Source organism: Bos grunniens, chromosome 21 (assembly GCF_055505025.1).
Source record: "Bos grunniens cultivar Pamir isolate PY7600 chromosome 21, Bosgru_T2T1.0, whole genome shotgun sequence".
NCBI lineage: Eukaryota > Metazoa > Chordata > Mammalia > Artiodactyla > Bovidae > Bos > Bos grunniens.
Window position 1 is genome coordinate 42,974,785 of NC_141185.1, and position 27,381 is coordinate 43,002,165.

Here is a 27,381-nt window from a genome sequence, read left to right on the forward strand (position 1 = left end):
GGAGTCACAAAAAGTCAGGCACGACTGAGTGACTTCACTTTTATACTCTTAAGCAATACATATTCTTACACAAAGCACAGATATGGAAAAACTACAATAAAATTATTAAGTGAGTAATGTAAGGTTGGATCTCCTTGCAGTTCAAGTGACTTTCAAGAGTCTTCTCCAACACCACAGTTCAAAAGGATCAATTCGTCGCTCAGCTTTCTTTAGAGTCCAACTCTTACATCCGTAAAAGAAAGCTGAGCACCGAAGAATTGATGCTTTTGAACTGTGGTGTTGGAGACTCTGACTCTTGAGAGTCTCTTGGGCTACAAGGAGATCCAACCAATCCGTCCTAAAGAAAATCAGTCTTGAATATTCATTGGAAGGACTGATGCTGAAGCTGAAACTCCAATACTTTGGCCACCTGATGTGAAGAACCAACTCATTGGAAAAGACCCTGATTCTGGGAAAGGTTGAAGGCAGGAGGAGAAGGGGATGACAGAGGATGAGATGGTTGGATGGTGTCACCAACTCACTCAATGGACATGAGTTTGAGCAAGCTCCAGGGGTTGGTGATGGACAGGGAAGCCTGGTGTGCTGCAGTCCATGGAGTTGCAAAGAGTCAGACACGACTGAGATGAACTGAACTGAACTGAATGTAAGGTTAGGAATGTATTACATTAAAATTCAAAGTAAAGTTTAAGGAGAATGTTGAGACGGGTGCAATTAGTGAAATGGTTTTAAGTCACATTGCTATATTTATCCTCTGTGATCTTTGCTTATGTAACCTTTTTAATAAGGGAGCTATTATTTCCTTCTAAATCTTTTAACCTACATATAAAAACAAAGAGATCCTTTTTGACTGGTCATAAAGAGAAAAAAGTATACAGCAAATAATCTCATAAATGCTGCATGTTTTATGTATTTCATAGTATCTTTAACTGGCATTTTTCAAAAGTCAAATTCTTATTTCAAATTTCTAGTAAGAATGAAGAAAAATATTGATAAAGTTTTTCCTTAATAACCTCTTGCTATTTTATTTTCTAACTGGATAAGAGTAGCTCCATATAATTTGAGTTCTCAAAAGTTCAGTCATTTGACTAACTTAATAATTCTGGACTTTTCCTCAATTCTCATTTTCTGTTTTGATTTTTAAAGTGTTATATACTTTACCCCCTAGACCTTTATTTGTGATAGTTGTATTTGGATGTAATTCTAAACTTTTGACTGAAGTGTGTAACTATGGATAAGTATATTTCAATCTATTGCAGTGTGTAGGTATATTTAAATTTAAGGCATTTAGAGATACCTACTATGTAGAGACACTAGCTTATTAGACTGTAAACTTGGGTTTTTCCTTTTGTTTTTAGCTTTATTTCTATCTTTGGCCCCAGATTTCACTGTAAATGAGACCAATATACCTGGAAGAGCTTAAATCCAGTACTACTCATAGAAAAAAATTAGCCAGTGCCCCACCAACAGAAGGTTAATCGCATCAGCTATGTCCTTAGTTTGAAAGTGTGTTTAAAAAGTGAGTTTAACAAACAAGCAGTAGTTTGACTAAAGATTTTTATTTCTGGTAGACCTTCTGCTCTAAAATCTCCATTGTGAAAATCAGGCCATGACTTTACCCATTAAAATCTGATGACTTTGAAGGCCCACTTCTTTACTATTTTAGTGACAGTTTTACCTGAACTAGACATGCATGTGTTTGCTGTGAAGTGATTGACAGGATACTGTGACATATCCTATAAGTTATAGTGACACTGTAGTGTGTAATCTGCCCTAATTTTATTGTTTAAAGCGTGGGAGAAAGGTGGAGAGAATGTGATCGAAGCAGGCATGTCATGTCTCTCTTCCTCCCCTGATTCCTACTAGAACACGTTCTGTGCTGCTACAGTGCCAGCACTGTCATAGCTGCTGCTGCTGCTGCTGCTAAGTCGCTTCAGTCGTGTCCGACTCTGTGCGACCCCGTAGATGGCAGCCCACCAGGCTTCCCCATCCCTGGGATTCTCCAGGCAAGAATACTGGAGTGGGTTGCCATTTCCTTCTCCAATGCATGAAAGTGAAAAGTGAAAGTGAAGTCACTCAGTCGTTCCGACTCCTACCGACCCCATAGACTTGCAGCCTACCAGGTCTCTTCATCCATGGGATTTTCCAGGCAAGAGTACTGGAGTGGGGTGCCATTGCCTTCTCCAACTGTCATAGCTACACACAGGCAAGAGCTTTCTGTTCTTTTCAGAGAGCGTCCTTGCAGCTTATCACACCTAACAGTAAGGCTTGTTATTACCATTGGGAAGTGATTGCTAACAGAATTAACATGAACGTACTTTTTTATTTCAGAAATTCCATTACAGAAACCTCCTACTTGGCGAACATGATGTGCCTTTAACGTGTATTGAGCAAATAGTCACACGTATGTATTATTCTTCACTCAGTTGCTAAATTCTCACTTGAAGAATTATATCCCTCAAGTACTTTGGTTGGAATTTTATTTCTGTAGGTTTTTTCCTTTTTTATTTTTATTTTTTGGGTCCCAGGAAAATTAATTAAAAAGTAATCCGTAAATTATTTTAAAATAGAGATATAAAATATATGGCTTTTTATATTTTCTGGTATTTGTCCTCTTTTTAATTAAAACCTTAATCATTAAGTATAGATGGTAGTGATTTTGTGTAAAGAGATATCTTTGGTATCATCAGAAGCAGGGTTAAAACTGACCCCCCAAAGTTCTCAGAATCATATTTGAACAGGAAAGATTCCAGAGAAGCAGTACCCAAGTGGTGGGTGATCTTTCAGTTGTTCTCAGCAAGAGTTTGTTAAAGTATACTAAAGAGTAAGTATCAAGAAAGAAATTTTTTTCCTTTTCAGTAAATGACCACAAGAGGAAGCAGAAAGTTCTGGGTCCAAACCAGAAGCTGAAATTTAATCCAACAGAGTTAATTATTTACTGTAAAGATTTCAGAATTGTCAGATTTCGCTTTGATGAATCCGGTCCTGAAAGTGCCAAAAAGGTAATCCTGTTAAGTTCTGTCACGACTTTTGCACTGTGTTCACCAGTTGCAGTTCCTTATGGAAGTTCTCATTTCTCAGCTGCTCAGTTTTTTTTTTTTTTTAGGGGAAGTTATTAGATGTCTCCTTATGTTAAAGTGAAAGTCAGGAATGTTTCTAGAACTGTTTCCTTGGACTAGTTTATGGCTACTTTAAGCTATTCTCTGGAGAAGGAAATGGCAACCCATTCCTGTACTCTTGCCTGGAAAATTCCATGGACAGAGGAGCCTTGTAAGCTACAGTCCATGGGGTCGCAAAGAGTTGGACACGACTGAGCGACTTCACTTCCTTTCACTTCTAAGCTATTCTACATAATTTTTTTAATCAACTTCTAAAATACAAAAAACTTTCATGTACCTTTTACATTAAGATCATTGCCATCTGGTTTTTTTCTCGTTAAAAAGATTGAAAAGATGATGCTGTATGCTGTATTGTAATTGAGGTTTGGTAAGACTTTTAATTCAGAACCTCAGAGCTTTATTATCAAACTAAAAGCTTGACTGAGGTTACATAAGGTTAGGTAAATATGTAGTTGTAGAGGGGTCTAATATTAGTACAATAAAGAAATTTTAATGAATTTAAATGATATTCCACAGGGGCAACTAAAAGCTAAGGGCTTTTTAATTGCCTTGTTTTTCCCCTGCCTTCCAGGAAATGTTTACTGCAAACTCATGGAGTGAGATTCAAGGGCAGAAATTCCTTCTTTGAGTCCATATTTTGGCTTTAGTAGAGGAGTGAAGCTGGTCCTAAGCAACCTCCCACCTCAGCTAGTCTGTGGTGCAGCAAGTGTAGGATCTACTAACAGAATCTCCAGGGGAGCCTTGCTCTCGTGTACTGAGAATAGAGGAGTGATGAGGGAGTTTTGGGCCACAAGAAATGGGTGCATTTGTTCTCCATGGTCAGTAAACTTAATGCAGTTAATTTTCTGTTGATATCAGTGAGGCTATCGGAAGAATCTTATGGCAGCTGTCTTCATGTACTTTGGTGGGGAGGTGATAAGTTTATTTTTAGAACCAGAGTCAACAGATTCTTTACAGGAGGGCAAACATGAAATGAATATCTGAAGATGCCTGGCCATTGCAGCTCGATTAGGTAGCAGAAGTGGTGGTGGGTCTGTGGCTGACCAGTTTTCAGAGAGAGTGTGTTAAGACCATCTTTCTGCATGCTGCAGGATGGGAAATTCAGCCAGATAACTTTTATGGCTGCTGTTAGCCATTCAGTTCTGCAGTTTGTGATTTTGGCATTTTACTAGTTTGAGGTACCTGTTCTTATGTAGAAAGACCTCAGAATTAATTAGGTGGTAGATTGCATATAAAATAGTTGAACCAAGTTAATTTTTAAAATTCCTCTATAGTTGTTGTTTAATCAAAGCACCAGGAATCTGCTTATGGAAACATTACCTTCAGGATGTATAGCATGTCAAGAGTAGGGACACCATTGGAACTGAGGGAATGGAGTTACAACAGGATTTTTTTTTTTTTTAAGTAAGAAATTGATACAGTGGCCCAACAGTCTTCCAGGAAGTTTACGTTTCTCCCATCCTCTATTCTGTGTTTCAGATGACACTGTGTCAGTCATTGAAAATCATAATTATCTGACTTCTTCTTGCAAGATCTAGGATACTTGTTGCTAAGTATAATTGAGGCAATAAAGCATGAACAAATTAAAATTAAATTTAACAGTACAAAGTAGAAGCATGAAACATATTTCCACATAAATGATTAGTTTCCAAATGAATGAAACAGAAATTCACAATATCCCTTATCTGTTGTTGCTGCTTGCAAGTGCTTCAGGGGCCTCACTGAATAATCTACACAAAACTGACCAGGCGGCTCCAGTTTTTTATGCCCTTTCTGCAGACCAGATTGCTGGCAAAAATCCTTTCCCCACTGTCTTAAAATACAAAAAGCAGTTACCTCACACACAAAAGAAATACTGTTTTTGTCTTTGTATAATCATAAGAGGGGAAATACAGGAAAGAAACATAGGCATTAAGAATATAAATGGAGGGACTTCCCTAGCAGTCCAGTGGTTAAGAGTCCGCACTTCCACTGCAGGGGACTCAGGTTCATCCCTGGTCAGGGACTCACATGCTATGTGGTACGGCCAGAAGAAAAGAATACAAGTGGAGAATTTTTTCCCTGATTTACATATCTTCAAACACAGAGGTTAAATCATGTATGGCTGCCAAAGCTTAATGTCTTCATGAATTTAAAACAAAAATTCTAGTATACTCTTTTATTTCATGTGAAAATTTTCGTTTGAAACTAGGTCACAGTTGGGAAGTTACAGCTTGATTCTACCTCCTGGAAACTTTGAATACTGTTTTCTCTGGAAGTACTCTGATTTTTGTAAATTGTTTTAAAATGACCAAATGCGTGTTCACAGTTCTCTGATGTGTGAACCATTGATAATTTTTGGAAATACAGCAGTTATATTTCTGTTTGAATTACAAAATCTTGAAATGTTAAATTGGTTCACATATTGTTAAATATTGCTCCAAAGCCTTCTGGTAGTCTATTTGTTATTGCCTAAATATCAATCAATAGTATTACAAAAAATTACAATTTCCTACAATAGCCAGGGCAAATGAACTATTTCAGAAGCAGTTTTCAAAGGTGTAGAGTTTTTCTGAAAATTTTTTAATACTTAGGGAGTACATTGTACATTATTCCTAAGATTGGAATAATTGTACATGAAAATGAGACCTACTTTTTTGAGTCTCTTATTACACTCTTAGTGATAGAGCCTAGGAACATGGACGTAGGCTTTTTAGGTAGTGTGTGTGGAAAGGCTGAAGGAAGAGGACTCCTGGCTTTCCTGCTCTTCTCAGAGTGTCCTGCAGTGACAGTGGGAGTGTGACACAGTTGTGTGTGCCTTTGTCTGGGTTCCCAAAGGTAGCCCGGACTGAGGTTACCTGAGCAGAGTCATGTGCACTTGTGGTTACACTGCTCACCAACAGCTTAGATCCAGCTGTGTCTCCTTCCCCCAGAATCAACTGTAGAGCAGGAGATTAAACTGAGTCAGTGTCACAGTATTATTTTTGTAGTCTTCTTTAAATGCGAATGCTTTTAAAGGCTTGTTTCCTAACCTTTGTAAATGTGATGTGCTATTTTTAAGGGCTTTTTAGAAATGGGCTGCGCTGGGTTTTGCCTAGCAGATAGGCTTGGTGGCCATAAAAAACATATTCCATCATCAGTGATCTGTGGATTTCTTTTGTGTAAACACGGCCCCTGACTGCTTTCTAAAGGTCTCAGACAAAGTGATAACTAGTATGATGGGCTTGGAGTACTTCCTGACTACATTAGGAACTCATTCTGTAAACTAGTATTTTCAGTGCAGCTGTTCTGAAGTGCAGAGTGCCCCCAGAAAGTACTAAGGAGATGGCAGAAGTGTGGAGTCTCCTGGGCTTCCTCAGATGTGCACGGAGGCCTTGCCTGGTCTTTACTAAAGAACTAACGTGCTTTCTCCTTCCCTCACTCTATCACCTCACATCTTCTTCCCTGCTCGTTTTACTTTCCCCTTTAGCACTCACACTTGTCTCTTTTACTATAGACTTTCCTGTTGATCTGGTTCAGTGTCTGTCTTCCCCGCTAGAATGTAAGCTCAGGGTGAGCACAGGGTTTGTGTTTGTTTTGTTCATTCTGAGTCCCCAGGGCTTAGGACAGGTGGCTGCTCCGACAGTACCTGTTGAAGGAAGGAGACATGGTGTTTGCCCTGGAGGAATTGAACTTCATAGTAGAAGTAAAACAGAGAACCCGGTATCCTCCTCCTTATTCATGCTAATGACTAGTATGTGAAGCCCTGGAAAGGACCACTTCTTTAACTACAGAGCAAGCTCAGTTAACTACAGAGCACTGACCAGAGATGACAGCTTCAGAGAAAGAGTGGTTGGTTGATCAGTGGGGAAGGGCTTCTTGAACAAAGTGTGGAGAAGGAGGTGGCTGGGACTGAGTCAGACGGACCATATTCAGACAGGTGCTTCCAGACCAGAGACTACTGAGGGATGGGGTGGGAGGTGGGGGTAGGTACAGGAGGGCTGGTAGAGCCTGCCTGATGGGGGAGATTTAATTCAGCATGCAGGTATCTGGTAACTGCAGCAGATAATCCAGAGAACAGAGTCGTTGCTCAAAAGTTCATCTTTAGAAGAGAATCCTTAAGTGTTATTTAATTTTTTTTAGAATATAGGGAAGCCCACAGAGATGCCATAAGGCAGGTATGGCTTAAGATTGTAGCTCTGATAATGCTGAAAAATGGGACGAAAATGCAAAAAGAATCTTGAGAAAAGTGCAACAAAGCTTATAAACTAAACACGGTGTCCAGAGGAGTAGGAAGTGACAAGGACTTTTTCAACGTGTAGATTCTGTAGTTTGCTCCTAGAAGAAGTGCTCTAAGGACTGGTGAGCAGGCAGGGGATGGAAATGCAGGTCATTGTCTCCTAAACTTCCCAAGTGGGATGGACTCTCAGAAAAGGCTCTCCCACAGGTGTTAAGAACAGCAAGGTATTTCGTAAGTTTGAAGGAGCCATTATTATTGTCGTTTTTTGTCAAAACTGAAACTAATGATAACCATTCCCCTAGTTTTATGTTTTAATTTAGTAAGACAGGAAGCATTTATTCTGTAGAAGTCTGCTAAAATATATTTCTAACAACTGACACATACTTACCAGTGAATAGAATCTGCATCAGCCCACCACAGACATGGCTAATTTGACAAGGACTAACAATTAACTAAACTTCTTGCTTGCTCACTGTCAAAAGCATATCATTCTGGCTTAATGCTTTTTCTTCTAAAGGATAACTTTTTAAGTAAGATGGTCTGTTGTTCTCTCCTTGCGTCTGTCTTCATTTTCCTCTGTCTGCTCATGTGAGATTGTATTCTCCCATCTCCCGTCACTAGTCCAGGGCTCTGTGAGCTTATTCTGTAAGCTGGAATACCATCCTTCAGTCCAGCAGCAGTTGAGGTTGATCGCAGCCGTATCCCCCGTGTGCAGCTGCTCCTGAGGTTGGGCATGTGCTCGAGTTACCCATCCTCAGTGCAGCCTCGATTTCATCTTCATGGTTCACATGCCCAGACTGAGGCTCCAGGCAATGAGTTGACTTCACACAGGTTCCTGGCAGGTGCTTGGTGGGGCTGGGTTCAAGCCCTGAGCATTGGGTTACAAAGACCATGCTTTTCCCAGCACAGGCAGAGTCTCAACCATTTTACTTACACAGTTGTTTGTTGTTTTTTTTTAATGTATCTCTTTTAACCACCCATGAACTTTTGGGTTTCTTACTAATTTTTATTTTTTGTAAGAAAAAAATTGTAGCTTTTCTGTTTTTAGATTTTTCTGAAATCTAAAATGAGTATGAACATTAAAAGGCATCCCTTATACTGAGCCTTCCGAATTGCTGGTATTAAATAATTATTGTCCATAAAAAATGAAAATTTCTCTTTTTTTTAGGCGTGGATATGTCACTGCCTTTTTTGAGAATGCTTCATTTACTTTCCAAGTTTTGTTTATCTGAGTAAAATTATTTCCCTGTTAAAATTCAGCTCAGCAAACACGTACTGAACACTTAGCGTGTAGTCACTGAAGATTGAACAGTGTCTGGGGGCACAGCAGTGAATGAGGTCCCTGGCCTGAGAGAGCCCATTCCAGCTCTGGGTCAGCAGGAAAACATGGAAACATGTGTCCATAGACCTTGCCTAAGATGATGCTCCCCACACCCAAGGCCTCGTTGTACGTTTCATTTAACCACGTGTGTTGAAATCAATTCTAAATGTAGAATTTTTCCTAGGTATGCCTTGCAATAGCTCATTATTCCCAGCCAACAGACCTCCAGCTACTCTTTGCATTTGAATATGTTGGGAAAAAATACCACAATTCAGGTAAATATGAAAATATTAACTACTGTGACTAACTTTACATTGTCTTAAATTTTATTCTTATGTTTTATGAGAAGCCTCCAAGTACCTGAGCCTTAATGATTGTTCAATTATTACCTTCATAACTATAAGAGAATTAAGCACTCTGTGCTAAAAGAGATAATATTTGTCAGATTATTTCCTTTAAAAGTGAGGAACCTATAAGCAACTGTAACGAAGGCTTATGGGAAGCGTGTCAAGTGTTTTACCTGCAGTCAGTGGCTTGTGTTTCATGATGAAGGAAGATAACTCTCCCTCTCCACCATTAATTGGTAGCTTGAGTTAAAGTAATCTTTTAAGAAAACTGGAGGAAATTAAACGACATCTGAAATTCATAATCTTTTTTGGAAAGGTGATTTCATGCAAAAGCTGAAGTGGCTGAACTCTTTAATGGACTTCATTAAGTCATAATATTGACTTTATAATTATGAATAAGATTCATGAAAGGAAGATGAGCATTCATCCAAAGGACAAAAAACAGTGTATTTTAAACCATTTTTACAAAAGTGAATAGTTCTGTTCACATAGATGTCAGTGATGACACCACCAAAGAAAATTGTAAGTGATCATATAATTCTGAGTTCTTTTATATACAAATGTAATTTTGATCAACCGGTTTCCTTTTTTTAACCTCATAAAAGGCTAGAGGAAAATCAATGAGGTCATGTGTTACTTCATCCCGTCGTAGGTTAGTGACCATCTGTCTATTGCTTGCTGAGTCTCATGCTTGCCCTGTCTTTAAGGGAGCAGGATGACTCAGCTGCATGTTTGTAGTGAAAGGTCCCTTCACCTAGCCAGCATGGTCCTGATGGGGAGCTTGTAAGTTACTAATTTTACTGGCCTTTTACATTTTGTTAGAACATGTATAGTAATCTAAGTAATGTGTGTAATAAAAGTGTATTCCAGTATCATGTTGTAACTGCATTAAGACGCAGGAGCAGCACGTAGCACCCACAGATGCATGTGGTGTCAGTGTACTTCACTGCTTTAGACGATGCTCCTAAACACTGCAGAGATGACAGGTGGAAGTCATAGTTTTTGTCTTATGGTACTGTACTAGAAGAAATCGGATAACAAAATGTTTGTAACTTAATTTTTTGCATCAAAATATAACTGTTTTTAACTTAGGCTTGAACAATACAAATAATTTTTTCATTTCTTAACATAAAGAAAATCCACTTATTGTCTGAAGATGAGGTGCTATAAGTCTGCACTAGGAGGTAGACAGATGGCCCTCTGACCCATCATCAGGCTGCAGATGCAATCCTCAGGGTTAGCCCCAATCACACTCTCACCTCTCCTAGGAGGGCCTTTGATTCCCACGGTTCATGATACAGACCAGCTGCCTTTTTTCTGGTAGGAACGAGTCCAATGTAGGGACCTGCAAGTTCTGCACAGTGTGATGCCTGGAACTCAGCCAGGACAGTGAACTGTCTGATGCATTTGATGACCTGAGGCCTGATTCCCTGACTGCTCACGGTTGTGTCCATCCACTCCTTGTGGGCATGTTTGGGATGTTAATATTTTAAATAGTTTATTCAGTCCATAGCCCTTCTACCACTGGGTTTCCTTATTCCCATCCATCACTTCTGTATCTTCTCACTTGTCGAGAAAGTAATGATTGACGATTAACCTGTAAAATATCTAGGAGCACTTTATATTGCATCCTTCAGACTCCTCCTCCTTGGCAGGCACTTCATACATGTAGTGCTCAGCCAGAGTTCTAGGAAGATTCCTCTTAGGGTAACATCCTTTCATACCCTCCCTGCTGTTGCAGAAGGTACACTGCATCTGTAAGATCAAAGGAGGCCTGAAATTTCCACACACTGCAGTCAGAATCCATTAAACTGTGAGTGGAATACCCAGTAACCCACCCTTGACCTTCAGGATGACACCTTGATTCAGCAGCTGGATTAAAGAAGCTGTTACTACAGGCAGGCAGGCAACAAAGCTGTTCTCACAGCCGGGACGAGCAGCAGGAGGATGTGCCCAGCAGTTATCTAAAAGCCTTTTAGCTGGCCTTAGTCGTTCTGAGGTTTTCTCTTGTGTTCAGCATCACTTGAATACTTCTGGGAGAATTCTGATATTTGGGAAGATGCCCGGCACCTGCGGGTGGGACATCCCTTGGGACAACCCCCACGCTGACACTGTGGGAGGCATAGGCACAAACAGAAACAGTAGTTCTGTTTTTCCTCTTCTAACCTGAAAGCAACCACAAGGATGCTGTTTTCACCAGTCAGTGTATAATTGGACAAATAACGTCCAAAAGATACAGGTCCATCTTTGTTATGAAATTGACAAGAGGTCAGATTGTGCTTCTGGACTAAAGATTGAGAACCCCGGGTTCCTGACAGGCCCAGGGTCAGCAGTTCCACCCTGTGATAGACCCCTGCTTACAGATGGGACAAGAACATCTCGGGGTGTAGTGTAAACTCTGCAAGAAAGTCAAGTCTGTGACGTCGTTTTGTTTTGCAATCTTATCCTCCTTTTATAAGCATTGGATGTTCCTTTAGGTGCTTATTGAAAAACCACTTGCCAGAGAACGAACTCCATTCAGAACTGTAGAAAGTTTTAGTTTGTTGTTTGTCAGTTCTTCTAACATTCACATGTAGCTGTGAATGGTTGTGACTGGTACTCTGTCTCTGCAGTAGGAATGCGTCAGCCTATACACCAGAATCCCTTTTGGGAGAGCTTTTAAAAGACAGTAACACTGGCGCCACCCAGCCCATGAGGTCTGAATGTTGCATCCGAACCACTTTGTTGACTCAGCTCTCTGGAACTTCTTCATGATCACGGTTCTGTTCTTCCCTTCCTCGCCCTCTGTGTGACCCTGATTTCTGCAGTGTCAATGAAGTGATGGGCTTTGTTTTCCTGTGTTGACTGCTTTATGGTCTTTACTGTTGCTTGAGGCCATTCTGACTATGGAGGGGCTGGTTACATGGAAACTCCAGAGTCTGGGATAAGACCTGTGAACGGTGTCACAGGAGCTAGTGAAGGTCAGGATTGCTCCCTGTCCTGTCCCTGTCAGCTGGCTGAGGACGGCTATCCTGAGACCTAAGTCAGCAACGTCAGGGTGGCTGGCTCTTCTAGAGGACCAACCCAGCCAGCCTTCCCTGGGCACCTGTACACAGGCATGGGCTTCGGGCCTTGGGACTTCCTGGAAAGCATAAAAATTGCCAGACTCGCTAGTGACAGAGTACCTGCTGCACATCCCATAATAAGCTCTCGCTGGAGAAGATGTCGAGTGTCCAAGATCCCTGATCCTGGCGGCTGAGACGTGGACAGTGAGTGTGTTCTCAGCCCAGCTTCCTAGTCTTCGACCTCAGGACACTGAGAAGCATGCAGTCCTGGCTCCCTGCTAGGGCAGAGCTGCTATAGTATTTACAAGCTCCTGGCGAAAGTCCACGGTATTCTTTTAGCTACTCTGTGGTGGTGGTCTCAGTGCTTGGCGGGGACCTCTGTGCGGTGGTGGTAAAGGCAGCATTTCTTTTCTTGGTTTGAATGTGGATGATGTTTGGTGTTTGTTTCTGATAAATAGCCTTTATCGAGTTAAGGAAATCCCCTTTTATTCCTAATTTGCTAAAATTTGCTATTTTTAAAATCACGAGCACGTGTCGAACTCTGTCAAATGTTTTTCTGTTCTTGGAAGGGTTTTCCCCCCTTTAATTTGGTCATATGATGAAATTCTTAGGTTTTCTAACATTGGCTAGCTTGTTGTGGGTTTTGGTGTTTTGGAACACTGAGTAAAGCAGGAATTGCCTGGGAGTTCCATGTGGGTTCTGAGTTCTAGAGCAGTCATGGGTCCCAGCATGTTCCTGTGGCTGTCACTCTTAAGAGCAGGTGCTGAGACGGAGCAGCATGCCAGGATGTGGGCTTAGAAGGAGCATTTTAACTTTTAACAAGCTCTGTTAGAATCATGATCATCATAATTCTGATGCCACTTAAAGGATAAAATCCGAAATTCCTATTCTGGCACCTGAGACCCTTCCTGATCTAGAGTCATGAGTGCTGTCCAGTGGTGGCGTGTCCTGTGCCCTGCACTGTCTAGTAGTGAAGTCACTGGCCGTATGTGGCTGTTGAGCACTGGAATGTGCCTAATGCAGCTGAGGAACTGAATTTAAAATCTAGGTTAAACTTAAATTTCAGTTGAAATGTAAAGAGCATGTGTGGCTGGTGCTTGCTCTTTGGTACAGCATACCTGTGCATCTGGGCATTCTCCAACCTCCCTGCCGCCACCTCTGGCACCCTTACTGCACTTAAGGTAGTTCAGTACTCAATGGTGTACAAATTGGCCACATTTCTTAAGTCCAGCTCTGCCCAGCATGCCCCTCTCCTTTTCATCAGCCACTGGGCAGCGCTTGCTTTGGCTGGTTCCTTAGGACTCTGCTCAGAGCATCTCGGGTCAGAAGCCTTCCTGCCCCACCCAGCCTGTGGCCCCAGCAACAGCGCAGGGCTTCCTGTTTCTCATCACTCACGTCCACCCAGTGCACTGACAAGCACCTTGAAGTAGGGGTGAAATCTTACTCGTTTTTCCATTTTCAGGCCTTAGCCTGTGGTCACATCTCAGAAAATACCTGTTTTACAGCAGGTTTAGTAAGTAGTCCATGGGAACGGGCATGTCATGTTCACTGGATGGAGAAGGGTCTTCACAGCTACAGGGGGATGGGAGTTGGAGAGCACTCGGCAACAAGGGTCAGGGCAGGCCTGCGAGGGCACTTCAAGAGAATGCAGTTGGAGATGTTGGGGCAAGGGCAGCATCCTGAAAGCCTGTTTCTCAGGAAGCGTGTCTTGTGGCAGCAATTGGCTGGGCTGAGTCCAGCTCAAGTAGGGAGAGCCCAGGCTGAGAGGGGTGCCCTGTGTCACCCAGAGTGGACCCTTCTTTCCCTCTGGTCCCTCTGAGGCCCTCCTGAGGCTATGCACATGCTCCTAGCAGGTTGCAGCCACTTCTCAAGTGGAAAGGTTCCTTGCTTGGGAAGGTCAGGTCCTGGCCTCTCTAACCCTCCATTGCACTGGCCCTCTAGTGGAGTGTGAGGAGTCCACATGAGCTTATCATCAGAGGAAAGCTGAGTAGAGACCAAGAGTGTCACAGTGAGTCACAGTAGGAAAGGGCTGAGAAGTCAGTAGCCGGCAGATGAAAGGTCCGGACGGCTCAAGAGTGCAGGTGCTGGTGGATGCATTCTCTCTCTAGGCAAAACCAGCAGTGTCCTGGGTTCATGCTTCAGACTGGGGCAAGGGGTTAAGAGTGACCACAAACAGTTGAAAGTTGAGGAGGAGATGACTGGAGAGGAAATGTGGAAGCAGCATTGTTCATGCCCTGAGAAGGTAGTCAGTGAATGTAACGGGCAGTGTGTGATGTAGAGTGAGAGTGGTCCAGGTGGCCATGTGAGAGCCTTCTCTAGTGCCGGAAGGCACTGCAGGCAGAGCCAGTGGGTGGACAGGGCATGGAGGTGCTGCAGGAATGGACGTGGGGGCTGTCCTGAGAGGAGGGTCTGCCTCTTGGCCAGGACAGGTGAGGACAGGCCAGGACAGGTGAGGTGGTCTTGGAGAGACTGGAGACAAACAGGGATGCTACATCACAGTGTGTTGGCGACAGGAGGCAGGAGGGGATTCAGAGCTGGCTTAATACTGTTGCTTTTTCTTGTAGCCAGCAAAGCTAATGGAGCACCCTTGGGAGCTGGGGGCGGCGGCAGCCAGAAGACGCCACTGTTCGAGACGTACTCAGACTGGGACAGGGAGGTGAAGAGGACAGGTGCCTCGGGCTGGAGGGTCTGCTCCATCAACGAGGGCTACATGATCTCCACCTGGTGAGTTCGCTCTGGCAGGGTGCTCACTGCCGGGGTGCTTTTAGGGGTAGTTGTCAGACTCTACCGTCATTGGTAACTGGATGGGAAACAGACAAGAGGGAGAGAGAAGGAGTTGATGCTTCTCGGTAGACTTGAGGGTCAGGTTGGGTTGGTGTGACTGGTGTTTCCTATCCCATAGCCTGTTGAGAGGACCAGGGTAGATTTTTTTTTTAAGAAATTGCATACATGTTTGATTAGTAGTCATTCTAGACAATATTTCAAATGCTTCCTTTGGATTCTTTCTCTGCTATAATATAGCTTTTGGGATAACTGACCACGTCGCATCTGTTTTCGACTGTGTCTAGGCTCATCAGTGTACCCACAGTGCTCACCAGGTGGGGTGCACATTAGTTAAAGTGGGGTCTGCAGAGCATGCTTGTCCCACTGGAAGCCAAGCTCTCACATCATGATTTGTGTTTTCATCTGCAGCCTTCCAGAGTACTTCGTGGTGCCGAGCTCGCTAGCAGATCAAGACCTGAAGGTCTTCTCCCATTCTTTTGTTGGAAGACGGATGCCAGTAAGTGAGGCCTGCTGGGTCTCTCCAATACTGTGTTCCACTTTCCAGCCGGTTAAGTAAAGACCCTGCTTCTCTCCTAGTTCTGGTGCTGGAGCCACTCGAATGGCAGTGCCCTCGTGCGCACAGCCCTCATAAGAGATGTGCTGCAGCAGAGGAAGATTGAGCAGAGGTAAGTGGGCCACCACCCTCAGAGCTTGGGGTATCTTTGTCATTCTAGCTAGAGTCAGAAAGCACCATGTACTTCATACAAGCATTACCACTGTGGAGAGGATATGAACGTATTAAAATTAACTCTCAGGTTATACTAAACGTAGTTTAGTTCTTTGGCATACAAGGATCTTTTGTTGCTGACATCTTGCTGTAGTGTTGCCTCTAAAGAACTTTCAGAGTGCAGTGATTCCCAGGCAAGACACTGCAGAATGAATCAAGTTTTTCTTATAGTTCAATGCGCCTAGGTTTATCAAGTCACACCAACTAAGACGGTGGCATAGTTAGCTCATAGTAGGTGCTCAAAACATATATGTTGAATAAAAGAATGAATAGTGACTCAAAGGTTTTGTCTTTATTAGGATTTGTAATGCAATAACTAAAAGTCATCCACAGAGAAATGATGTCTACAAGTCAGATTTGGACAAGACCTTACCCAACATCCAAGATATTCAGGTGGCTTTTGTAAAACTTAAACAACTGTGTGTTAATGGTAATTTTATTTTTATTATATATATGCATATGTAAACAGTGACTGGGTGATTCTGTGAGGCATTGTATGAGGCATGTCAGGAAAAATGACATTACCTAAAAATTTAGAAATAGTTAATAAGTAGAGGCTCATTGAGATACCTGTACAAATTAATATTATATGAGAATGTCAGAAGCTCTTAGAAAATGAAGTTTAAGTTGCATTTAGTTTTGGAGGAAAAGTGTCTGCTAGTAGAACAGTGTGTAACCTCACAAACAAAGACCCTAATGTGCTGAGTTATGTTTTGAGCCACATGAGAATGTGTGCAGCCTCAGAGTTAGTTCACGTATGTTTGCTGGAGCACATGCTCATGGGGTGCTTCGATGTGCCCCTGGATGGCTGACTCACAGGAAAGGGCCCTTGGTGTGAAGGGTGCGCAGAGAACCCCTCGTCACTGGGTGTGGAGAGGCAGCAGGACTGGAAGGCGAGCTGGGGTGGGAGTGTGTGTTTGGAAACACAGCAACTGTATCTTTCAGCCGTCCAGTCCTCGGGGTGGCTAGGGATGGGGTTTGTGAGCCGAGGGGCTTGAGATGAGCCAGGACAGGCCCTGCCAGGAAGCTGCCCCCTTCCCTGCAGGGGTTGCCACCAAGGCCATGTCAGCCAGGCACTGGCAGCAGGGAGGGATGGGAGGCAGGGAGGGCCAGGCCGGTGGTGAGGAGGCTGGGGAGGGAAGGCCAGAGTCAGGGAAGGCCAGGTCAGCAGCTCTAGGAGGCAGAGGTGGTTGGAGTCTCCGAGATTTCCCCGAAAGAGTCAGAGAGGAGACGGAGGCCTGGGGAGTGCTTGGTTCCATTCCTTATAGAACTGTAGTGCGACCTCTTAAATGTTTTTATTATTAAATGCAAATGTATTACACTTCTTGAAGCCAACTTTTAAGTATTAGAAACTGTGATGTATCATCTAACTCTCAATTGATCATGTTAAGAAGCCCGGAAGTAGTATATTGAATATATATACAAGTGTATAGAATTACATATGTAATTATATTAATTGCAGAACCGTTTGAAGAAACTGAAGAGAAATGGCTGTCTTCACTGGAGAATACACGGTGGTTGGAATATGTAAGGTTTGTACAACTGCTTTCTTTTTCTCCTAACTCTTTATTTTGAAATAATTATATATCCGCAGGAGGTGCAAAAATATTACAGAGCCATGCACTCCTCACCTGCTTCCCAGTGGTAACAGCTCACATAACTGGATGATGGTTGTGGAGCCGAGAAGCTGACAGTGGTGTAAGCTAGGCCCTGTTCAGCATTTATAATCAGGTGTTCTCGTGTGTTTATGTGTGGTTTCATCACATTTGTAGACCCACGTGACCACCAACAGAGTCAGGATGCAGACTGCCCCATCACTACATCTCCCTCCTGCCACCCCTGGAGGGCTGCGCCCCCATCCCCTACAGCTCCACCCCTGCCCCCTGGGAGCCACTCATCTCTTCTTCGTCTCTGTAGTTGGGTGATTTCAAGAAGGTCATGTAAATCAGCAAAGGTTAATGAATTCCCTGATTCAAAAACCAAACTGTATTCATATAAATACTGAAGAAACTCAGAAAGGTTACAGAGACTACAAATGGGTATGGTGAGATATTAGATTTGCTTGACATCAAGTACTTTAAACAATATATCTGTAATGGAAGTTTAGTTTTTAACATTGTGTTTCCCTTTCTGTTTCCAGGGCATTTCTTAAACATGCAGCAGAACTCGTGTATGTGCTAGAGAGCAAGCGTCTGTCTGTAGTGCTGCAAGGTAACCACTTCTGGCCACTGTGGTCCCTGGGCCACAGTATCTTGGGTGCTGTAGCTTTAGGGTACACTTTGAAATTAAGACATGTAAGTCCTCCAACCTTGTTACCAAAATTGTCTTGGTTATTCTAGGTCCTTTGCATTTCTGTGTAACTTTTAGGATCAGCAAAAAGCCTACTGGGTTTTGGATAGGACTATGTTGAACCAGAGACTGGGAGAATACTGTCTTAACATGGAATCTACCGATCCAGGAAATGAATGTCTCTCCATTTATGTGGGTTTTCTCTCATGTCATGTCAGCTTTATAGTTTTTAGTGTAGAACCCTAGAACTTATTTAGTTAAATCTGTGTTTTATTTTTGATGCTGTTGTGAATAGTTGCTTTTTAAATTTCATTTTCAGATGTATTGTGTACTCATTGTGTATAAAATCCCTACAACCTTACTAAATTAATTCATTAGTTTTAGTAGTGGTTTATGGATTCTTCAGGGGTTTTATTTTACATATGGACACTCATTGTCTGCAAATACAGTTATAGCTTGTTCCTCTCTAGTTTGAAATTCCTTGGATTCCTCTCTCTTGCCTGACTTCTCTGTGTAGAGCTTCCCGGACACTATACAGTAGAAGTGACAGAACAGACATCCTTGTCCTGCTGCCCATCTTAGGAGGAAAGTGTCCAGGATTTCACTGGCAAGAGTGATTTAGTTGTAGGTTTTTGTGGATTCCACTTGTCAGGTTGAATCTCTTCTTAGATTGCTGAGAGTTTTTATCCAGAATAAATGTTGAATTTTAATCAGACAGATGCTTTTTTATATCTAATGAGATGATCACGTAATTTTTGTCCTTTAATTTTTTATTATGGTGTGTTACTTTGTCAGGTGTTAAACCAACCTTGCATTTCTAGGATAAATTCTTGCATTCCTGAGATAATTTGGTTTGTTAATACTTTGTTGATGACGTTACATATAATGGATACTATATGATAGTTTTCTTCTGATTTTTGTGGCTGACTTTGATATCAGAGTATTCCTGGTCTTATTATTAAAGGACATCAGATATGAAAGATGGGAGCGAAGCATTTGCCATCTTGTCAGATGATGGTGGATAGTTCCCTTTCTCTCGTTCACCTCTGAGTCACCCTGTCGAGCTATCAGTGGAAAGATTGTGGGATATTTAATACTGTTGCCAAAACAGGAATAGAATGGACTCTTGGGAGATTTTTACCACAGATCATTGAAATGTAAAAAGAGTGAGGGCTACACTTCTGATATCTAGAAAACATTCATATGTAAAAGTCCATCTCCATTAAACATGAGTGTAAATGATCTGTAGGTAATATTTAGAGTTGCTGGCCTGAATGAAATGTCCTAACAAGGATGATCTTGAAGGCCGCCGCATACAGAACACCAAAGTGTATGCTCTACCTCCCATTCCGTCCTTCTCTGAGCATTCTGCTGTGTACTGAGTGTTGTCTTTCCGTTTCACTGACAGAGGAGGAGGGAAGAGACCTGAGCTGCATCATAGCTTCTCTGGTCCAAGTGATGCTGGACCCCTATTTCAGGACCATCACTGGGTTTCAGAGTCTGATACAGAAGGAGTGGGTCATGGCCGGATATCCATTCCTGGACAGATGCAACCACCTGAAGAGATCGGAGAAGGAGGTAACAAAGCCTTCATGCTTATCATCAGTCCTTCAGCGTGCACAGGGTAAAACCCCGTCATCATGGGGAGAGAGATTCTGTGCAGAAGGGGACAAGGAGGCTTTTAAAACATTGCCTTCACTACATCCTAGCTTCTTAGTCCAAGACTGACCCATGGATTAGAGTTCAAGTTGAGGTGTTTATGAAGACTATCGTAACTGTATGATAGGCAACACTCTAATCTGTTGAGTTTCTCTTAGTTGAAAACTGCTTGAAGAAATGCCAATAATACGGCAGGTCTTCTGTAAGCAGACAATAGGCATGTTAGGTATTTTGGAAAACCAGCTTTGGAGTATCATAATTTCTTAAAATGGGGTACATGTGTTAAGGGAGAGAGGCTGGGGGGCACATGTAAGAGCTGCGAGGCTGGCACGGCCTCGAGTCCTTGTGGGACTGTGAGCCCTGCAGTGTCCCATGTCAGGGAGGCTCCTAAGAGCACTGCTGACTCGCTGTCCCGTGTAACAGTCCCTGCCATCTGAGGAAGCCCCAGCAGTGAATGCTTCCCGTGTTGACTCTGACTCATCAAGACACACTGGGTGGGTGCCGGGGCTGCTGCCAGCTGCTGCATTGAGGGTGTGCCCCAGGACCCCGAGGCCACACGAGCCAGTCTCTGAAACCCAGGAATGTCTCTGGATGCTGACTGCAGGGTCAGCCAAAAGTTGTTACAGAAGCTGCTTTTTGGTTTGGATGTTTTTCGTTTTAAATGTTCTGAAGAACTGTTTCCAGGTTTGGCTTAAACACTTATTTCCCTGTTCCCCCTTCACAGGGCGATTCCCTGCCTCTCTTTCTAGTTCGCCACTTCAGCGTGGTGGACTTGTTGGGCAGAGAGGTGCTGAGACATGTCCCAGGCCAGCCTTGGTTTTAGGGTGCCATGGCCGTCTAGTCTACTCATGTACGCTGAGCTCAGCTTTGGGGCCACGCACACAGGCCTCACTGTCTACTAATCTCTCCATCATGTCAGTGAGAAGTTTGGGGGTAGACATGGGCCCTGCGGGTAATCTCATTTCCTTGTGTGTATGCCAGGCTCCTGTGTTCCTGCTCTTCCTGGACACCACGTGGCAGCTGCTGGAGCAGTGCCCAGCGGCCTTCGAGTTCTCTGAGACTTACCTGGCGGTGCTGCACGACAGCACCCGTGTGGCCCTGTTCGGCACCTTCCTGTTCAACTCTCCACACCAGCGTGTGCAACAGAGCACGGTGAGCACCCACCATGGCAATGTGCAGTAGCTGTGTTCCTATTAAACTGTCTCAGTTATGAATACCATTTTAAGCTGTAATTTCAGATGAATAACAGTCCAGGAACTTGAACCTGTTGCATTTGTATGAGTGCGCATTCTAGGTCTTTTTCTCTGACATTTATTGAAAGATGCAGCTTATTTTAACCACCGTAAATATACTTTTGTATTTATACGTTCACGTTTGAGCTGTCTGAATGGGTAATTGGTAAGATCCTGTTTGAAAACATTTATTTCCTAGGACAGTAGAATAAAAGGGGTATAAAGCAAATGACTTTTCTTTGGGAATTCTATGGGGAAGGAATTTGAGAGGAAACATAGGCATGATGCAAGACTGGAACTCTCACTGGGCACTGCTTCCCGAGTGTCCTCAGACCCTGATGCCATGGGGCAAGTCACTTTTACGTAGGCCTGTCAGCTTCCAGTCCCAGCTCTTAACCCAGAGGAAGAACCATGACTAGGGAGGGACTTGAAACCAGCTTCTGGTTGCCCTGGTGGAGCCTTCTGGAACCACGAGTTCTGTCTTATCCATGTCTGGAGCAGTGGGTGTAGCCACAGAGGCTGCAGTGCCCAGAAGGACGCTCTCATGGGTCTTCAGGAAAGACTGCAAGAGGGGCTGCCTTCACAGTGAGCTGTGGTCATAGCCAGGGCTGGGACTCTGCTGAGTCTTGAGTTCCTCATCTGTGAAGCTGCTGCCTCAAACCAGCAGCTGAGCGTCCTGAAGACGCATGCTGTTCAAGACTGGGTGTGAGCGTGTAAGGGGAGGGTTTGTTCAGGCCACTGCTCCAGGGTGAGCTCCCTCCACGAGTTCACACTCATGAACATGCTCACTGCCCAGGGGCCCCCTCCTCCTCATGCAAGGGCCATGCCCTCCTCGTGCCGGGTGCCAGCAACGTCTGGGGAGCAGAGTGTGCTGCTCCAGAGGGGTGGGAATCGCCCTCATTCAGAAAATTTCACTCGTATAACGATGAACAATTCATCAAAAAGGAAGTTACCAAGAGAAAATCTTGAGTTTGGCATTTTTCACAAATGTTCAAATATTTTATTTTGCAGGAATTTGCTATAAGCAAAAATATCCAGCTGGGTGATGAGAAGGGTTTAAAATTCCCCTCCGTTTGGGACTGGTCTCTCCAGTTTACACCAAAGGATCGTACCCTTTTCCACAACCCCTTCTACATTGGAAAGAGCACGCCCTGTGTGCAGAATGGTTCTGTGAAGTCCTTTAAAAGGACAAAGGTAAACTACAAAAACGCACTAATGGTGGAAACCTGGTGTTGGCACACACATAACCAAAAACATCTTTTTCAGAACAGGGTATTGAAAGTCCAGGCACGTCCCATGACAGCATTGCTAATGCAGGTTTGAGGGGTCATTTGCTTTGTTTCTTTTATGGCTGTGCCGTGCAGCTCAGGAGATCTTAGTTCCCTAACCAGGGATTAAACCTGTACCCTTGGCAATGAGTGGGAGGAGTCTTAGCCAAAGTTTTTTTCATTATCATTATATTTGTGATGGTGATCTGTGACCAGTGATCTCTGATGTCACTATTGCAGAAAGATTACAACTCGCTTAGGTCTCAGATGAGGGTTAGCATTTTTAGCAGTAAAGTATTTAAGGTGTACACATTTTGTCTTTTTAGACATAATGCTGTTGCACACTTAATAAATTACCATATACTGGAAACATAACTTATATGTGCCGGGAAACCAAAAACCTGGTGTGACTTGCTTTATCGCGAATCCACTGTCTCCCAGAGGTCTGCCTATGACGGAGAGAATATATCAGCTCCACCCTCATACAGGCCACAGCCTGGCAAAGTCAAGGCCCAAGTGTCCAACTCCAGTGGAGGAGGACTGGAGCAAGTATTACCAAGGGAGGGACAAAATGTCCTTTAAGGTTGAAATTCTACCTGAGTGTATGTTCACCATCACACTTTTATCATCTCTCTGAAAGGGGAAGCTCCAGGAGAATAATGCTAGAATCTCTCTGTACAGAAAAGCTACAGCTCCACACTGAGAGGAATGCCAGCCTCCTTAAAGAATGGCATCATCAGTGAGGAGGAGTTACGGCCAAGGAGAAACTCACTAATCCTGCAGGTGAAGCCAGCGCCTCTAGAAACGAGGGACAGCCAGGACTGGGGCGCGGAGCGGTTCTTCCAAGAACGGGCCTCCAGGCCGGCCGACCTGCATGGGACCATCCTGCCACATCTCTCAGGGGCGCACATCAAGCTGTGGAAACTCTGCTACTTCCGCTGGGTCCCCGAGGCCCAGATCCAGCACGGGGGCTTCATTACGGCCTTCCACAAGCTCTCACTGCTGGCCGATGAGGTGGATGTCTTGAGCAGAGCGCTCCGACAGCCCCGGGGTGGCCCCATGCCAGCCCCCGGCCCCGAGCTGGCCCCAAGCAGGCTGTACTTCTGTGCCGGCGGCCCACACGATGCCCCAGGCACGCCGGACTTCCTCTCGTCCTCCTTCCCCTTCTCCCCGGTGGGCAATCTGTGCAGGCGGAGCATTTCGGGGACACCGCTGAGCAAGTTTCTCAGTGGGGCCAAGATATGGCTATCCACTGAGACCCTCGCCAATGAAGACTGACCATCCTGAGGGACGAGCGGGACTGCCGATCCATGTGGGGCCAAGATATGGCTGTCCACTGAGACCCTCAAACGTGGAGACCAAGGGGGTCTTCCTGCATGTCCTGAGGGGTGAGCAGAACTGCTGCCCTAGAGGTCGGACACACTCATCATTTATCTGTAACAACTGAAATTTGCACTAATTCTTAAAAACATGTTGAATTATGTTTTCTTCACAGTTTTTTAAAAGACAGGCCTAACTTTTGTTATTTATGTTCTCTCTCTGTCATGCTGGGTCAGGCTCGTTTTTAGGTCATTTGCAGGCAGACATTCCCATGATTTTATTACTGTGATCAGATTAATCAGGTTTTGTGTGTGGCATCTGTCTTTCTAACCACCTACTAAAGCTTCCCTGATCCTTGGTCGGATTAGCAGCCCAAGCAGCAACCATCAGGGGAGTCAAGAACTAGTGTCTGGTGTATTTTCAAGAAGCATCCAGAAGACCCCAGTGGGTAGTCATGGGTATATGTGCATTTTTCTGGTCACTTTCATTATCTCTAGTTGAACTCACCTGAGAGTTGTGTGTTCCCACACTGTAATTTGTTTTAGATTGCTGTCTGGGACCGTAGATCACTGTGTTTTAAAATCATGAGTTTGCTTAGGGCTAACTTTAAAATGATGTGCACTGTTGACTTCAAAAGCATTTGCTGTAGATAATATAATTAAACTTAGAAGTGCCTTTGATTATTAACTATTAAGATATGAATAGCACAGAGTAAAACAATTTGAGTTAGGATATCAGAGTCCCATCACACATCAGAAGGAGGCTAGTCATGAAGCCTCCAGCTGAGAGTCACCTGGACACCCCAGGTCTGGGGGTCGGAGGGGAGCAGAGCCAGCACTGGCAGTATTACTGAGACCCAGCCACTCTGGGCACCTGCCCATGGAAAGGGGTGGTGAGCTCCCGAGTCAGGTCACCTGCAGGGAAGGACAGAGTGCCTGGCACTTGGGGAGGAAGGGCAGGTGAGTAGAGGTGGACTTCTCTCAGGGTATTGCCATTGTAACCAAGAGCGCTTGCCCTGCCCTGCCTGTGACAGCAGTGCTGAGGAGCCGGACGAAGACAGGTGTGCTCTTGTCTGAGCTCCTGATGGCAGGTGCTATGCCGGTTAGAGCCACCACAGCCTTCACTTTTGGGAAAAGATGGATGTTTGAAATATAGCTGTCATATCGTTGTCTTAAACTGCCATCTTATGCTTTTCAAAAAATGTTTTAAAGTGTGCAGTTAGATTATGTCCTTTTCTAAAACAGGTTTTTTTCAAAACAGTGCTTTACTTTCATATGTAACAAACAGGTATTTCTGTTTGAATTACTTGCCTTTAAAAAATTGTTGGATAATGTCTCTGGATTTAAAAGGATGGAAGTTCCTATGCAGTGTCTAAGGAAGTCCATCTTGTGGATAAACCCAGTGTTTCTCCCAACCTGCCTAGAAAATAAGGGCTTTTTTAGTTATATAAGTTTATATAAGTAGCACTGTTGCCACAAGGACTTTTATAGTCCTTGACTGGAGCCAGCTCCAGCCCCCTGAAAACCCCAAATCCCATCTTGCCACTGAAAGTGTAACAGTTCTTCCCCATTTTTCATTAGGCTGCTTTTTAATTATTACAAATTGTCCTAATTTGTTACTGTTTTTTCGGGTTGAGCATTTATTTCTCTATAGCTTTCTTCCCTATCACATTTATTTCAACCGTTGTAGTAAATGTTTTTAACTTGCAAGTTTTAAAATGATTAGGTACTCTTAATGCTGTTTTAAAGTAGAAAATATGCATATTTTTGTATGATAATCAAATGTAAAATACAGTATTTTATTTTTGCTGAACAGTTGTTATATCATGATTATTGTGCCACAGTTTATCGTGCATAATATGAACAACAACTATCCTAGCATTAAGTCCTGGCCCCTGCAGAGCCACCGGCCCCGTTGCTGGCCGAGGATGTGGGGACACGGTCTGAGGGCAGCACCGGACATGGATGCCCAGCTTCTGCTGACAGGGCCACACGGGCAGACTCTCGGATCGGACTTCAAGGTGTAAAGTGTCTCACTGTTGTTCGTGATGGAAACCAACTTTAAAACCAAAAGTGTCTAACTTTATTTAAGAAAGTATATTAATTTGTGCTAACAGAGGGTGAAAACTGTTCAACACGTACTTCAACAAACTCTTCTTGCTATAGCAGTAACCTCAAGTAGCTGAAACTTGATTTTGAAAGAAAATGAAAACCTTTGTGCCTAAAATTGATTGTGACTTGCATTAAAGTAGGATGGGCAGGAAGGTGAGAGATTCTGTTTTCCAGCAGTGATGAATGTGAAGGAAGTGCTGAGTGCTAATAAAATGTCCATAGAAATGGTTGCCTTTGTTATTGATGTGAGAGGTGGGATGTTCTCTTCTAGCTGTGCTTGTGTCTCATCCCTGCTGCTCTGCCTGCTCTAAACCTCAGTTCACAACTGGCTGTCATCACAGCCATGGGGGTTCATGGACCAGGCCCTAACTCGGCCTTGCACTGTATACATTAAAAAGCCGGTGAGTGATATTTCCTTAAGAAGATCAGGGATCAGGTCTGTGGGAGCAGGATCCTGGCCAAGCTGCCCAGGCCTCCCATCCTGACCAGTCCCTTCCTGTGTCCATCCCCTCCCCACCCTGCCCAGGGCTCTGCACACCTTGGAGACACTGCAGGTTGGTTCCACATAACCACAGTAAAGTGAGTGTCATCACAGTCTGCAAGTCATGTGAATTTTCTGGTTTCTGAGTACATGTAAAAGTAATGCTTCCAGTACACTATAGTCTGTTAAACGTGCATTATATCTAGAAGTGTACAAACCTTTAAATATTTTAAAATACTTTGTTGCTGAAATATACTAACCATCATCTGAACCTTCTGCAAGTCAAACCATAACAAATATAATAACAGAGAAGTCTGAAATCTGTGAGAATCACTGGAATGCGACTGAGACCCAAAGTGAGCACTGCTGGAAGGATGGTGCTGACAGACCTGCTCGACCCAGGGCTGCTCCAGACCTTGCATCTGCACTAAACAGTAGTGCTAAAGCGCGTTCTGCCAGCGTGTTCTCACATTAAAGCAAGTTCTGCCAGTGTGGGAGACTGCCTCAGTCATCGGGGACATACCCAAGGGTCAAGACAGAAAGGGACAGCTAAATGCCTTTGGTAGCAAGTGTCCCTCTCCATGGTGATAGGCCCAAAAGGCACTTGATGACAATGTGTTTCTTAATTCTTAAAGAAATCAGAGAAATCAGAAAACATATATAAATTCAAGAATCTAATATATTTTTTAGAAAGAAACATTGTGTATGCTGCTTTCATAAAAGACTGAAAGCTGTGAATCATCTTGTTTTGCAGTTTTCCAGTTTTCTGTAAATATAACTTAATAACATAATGCATCCAGCTCCTGAAATAGCCACGAAGGTTCTGACCTTTTTGGAAGTTCTTTACTAATGTGTGGGATTGGTAAGTGTCCTGAAGCCAATCACTGAGGTTGGTGATACAGACACTGTACGATGATGAATCCTTAAGGTGCCAGGTTTATTATGACAATAACAAAACCAAAATTAAATAGGATGTAGTGACATTCTACGCTCTAATGGTCTTAGATGCCTCCGAGCCCTCGGCTCTCAGTCAGGACCCCTGCTCCTGGCCCCGACTGCAGCCACGTGGCAAACCTCCACATCCGCCCCCAGCCGGCGCAGCTCATCCAGCCAGATCATCTGCTTCTGCGACAGCCGGTCGTGGGGTCCCTTCACTTCCACCAGCTGGGAGACAGAAGGGCTATTCAGGTGGGCTGTGGCAGTTCCCACTAAGGACCATTTATTTAGAAGGCTTGCCCAGCTGCACTGCTGTACTTACATGTCTGTAACAACTAAACATGTACATATGAATTCAGTGAGAAAGTCCCCTATTCTTAGAAACCAGACTGTCCTCCACAGAGAATTAGGAAATGGATTCATACGTAATATGGCAGCTGAAATAGTTTTCCAGCACACACAGCACTGTTACTCTCCTGCTCAGCACCCCTCAATCACTTTTTTGTTGT

At 43.7% G+C, this 27,381-nt stretch overlaps 2 protein-coding genes across 8 annotated transcripts in view; one reads left to right on the top strand and one right to left on the bottom strand.

Annotated features, from left to right (window-relative positions):
* Positions 1-25,680, top strand: part of MTMR10 (myotubularin related protein 10) — a 38,556-nt gene extending 12,876 nt beyond the window's left edge. The window contains exons 4-16 of one of the 5 annotated variants that reach the window (XM_086364183.1): positions 2,329-2,401; positions 2,857-2,999; positions 8,820-8,910; positions 14,591-14,750; positions 15,219-15,306; positions 15,387-15,475; positions 15,876-16,006; positions 17,039-17,108; positions 17,717-17,787; positions 19,274-19,443; positions 20,506-20,676; positions 21,768-21,950; positions 22,665-25,680. In XM_086364183.1, coding sequence (XP_086220309.1) covers positions 2,329-2,401; positions 2,857-2,999; positions 8,820-8,910; positions 14,591-14,750; positions 15,219-15,306; positions 15,387-15,475; positions 15,876-16,006; positions 17,039-17,108; positions 17,717-17,787; positions 19,274-19,443; positions 20,506-20,676; positions 21,768-21,950; positions 22,665-22,727 — 1,503 coding nt within the window. In that variant the 3' untranslated portion in view covers positions 22,728-25,680. The remainder of the gene's footprint in view (positions 1-2,328; positions 2,402-2,856; positions 3,000-8,819; positions 8,911-14,590; positions 14,751-15,218; positions 15,307-15,386; positions 15,476-15,875; positions 16,007-17,038; positions 17,109-17,716; positions 17,788-19,273; positions 19,444-20,505; positions 20,677-21,767; positions 21,951-22,664) is intronic. The other 4 variants (XM_086364179.1, XM_086364184.1, XM_086364180.1 and 1 more) reach the window with 4 other exon arrangements.
* The window catches only part of FAN1 (FANCD2 and FANCI associated nuclease 1), a 30,844-nt gene continuing 22,080 nt past the window's right edge, over positions 18,618-27,381 (bottom strand). For 2 of the 3 annotated variants that reach the window (XM_086364175.1, XM_086364177.1), the window contains exon 14: positions 26,855-27,100. In XM_086364175.1, the coding sequence (XP_086220301.1) occupies positions 26,963-27,100 (138 nt within the window). In that variant the 3' untranslated portion in view covers positions 26,855-26,962. Of the gene's footprint in view, positions 19,521-26,854; positions 27,101-27,381 lie in introns of those variants that run through there. The other variant, XM_086364178.1, reaches the window with a different exon arrangement.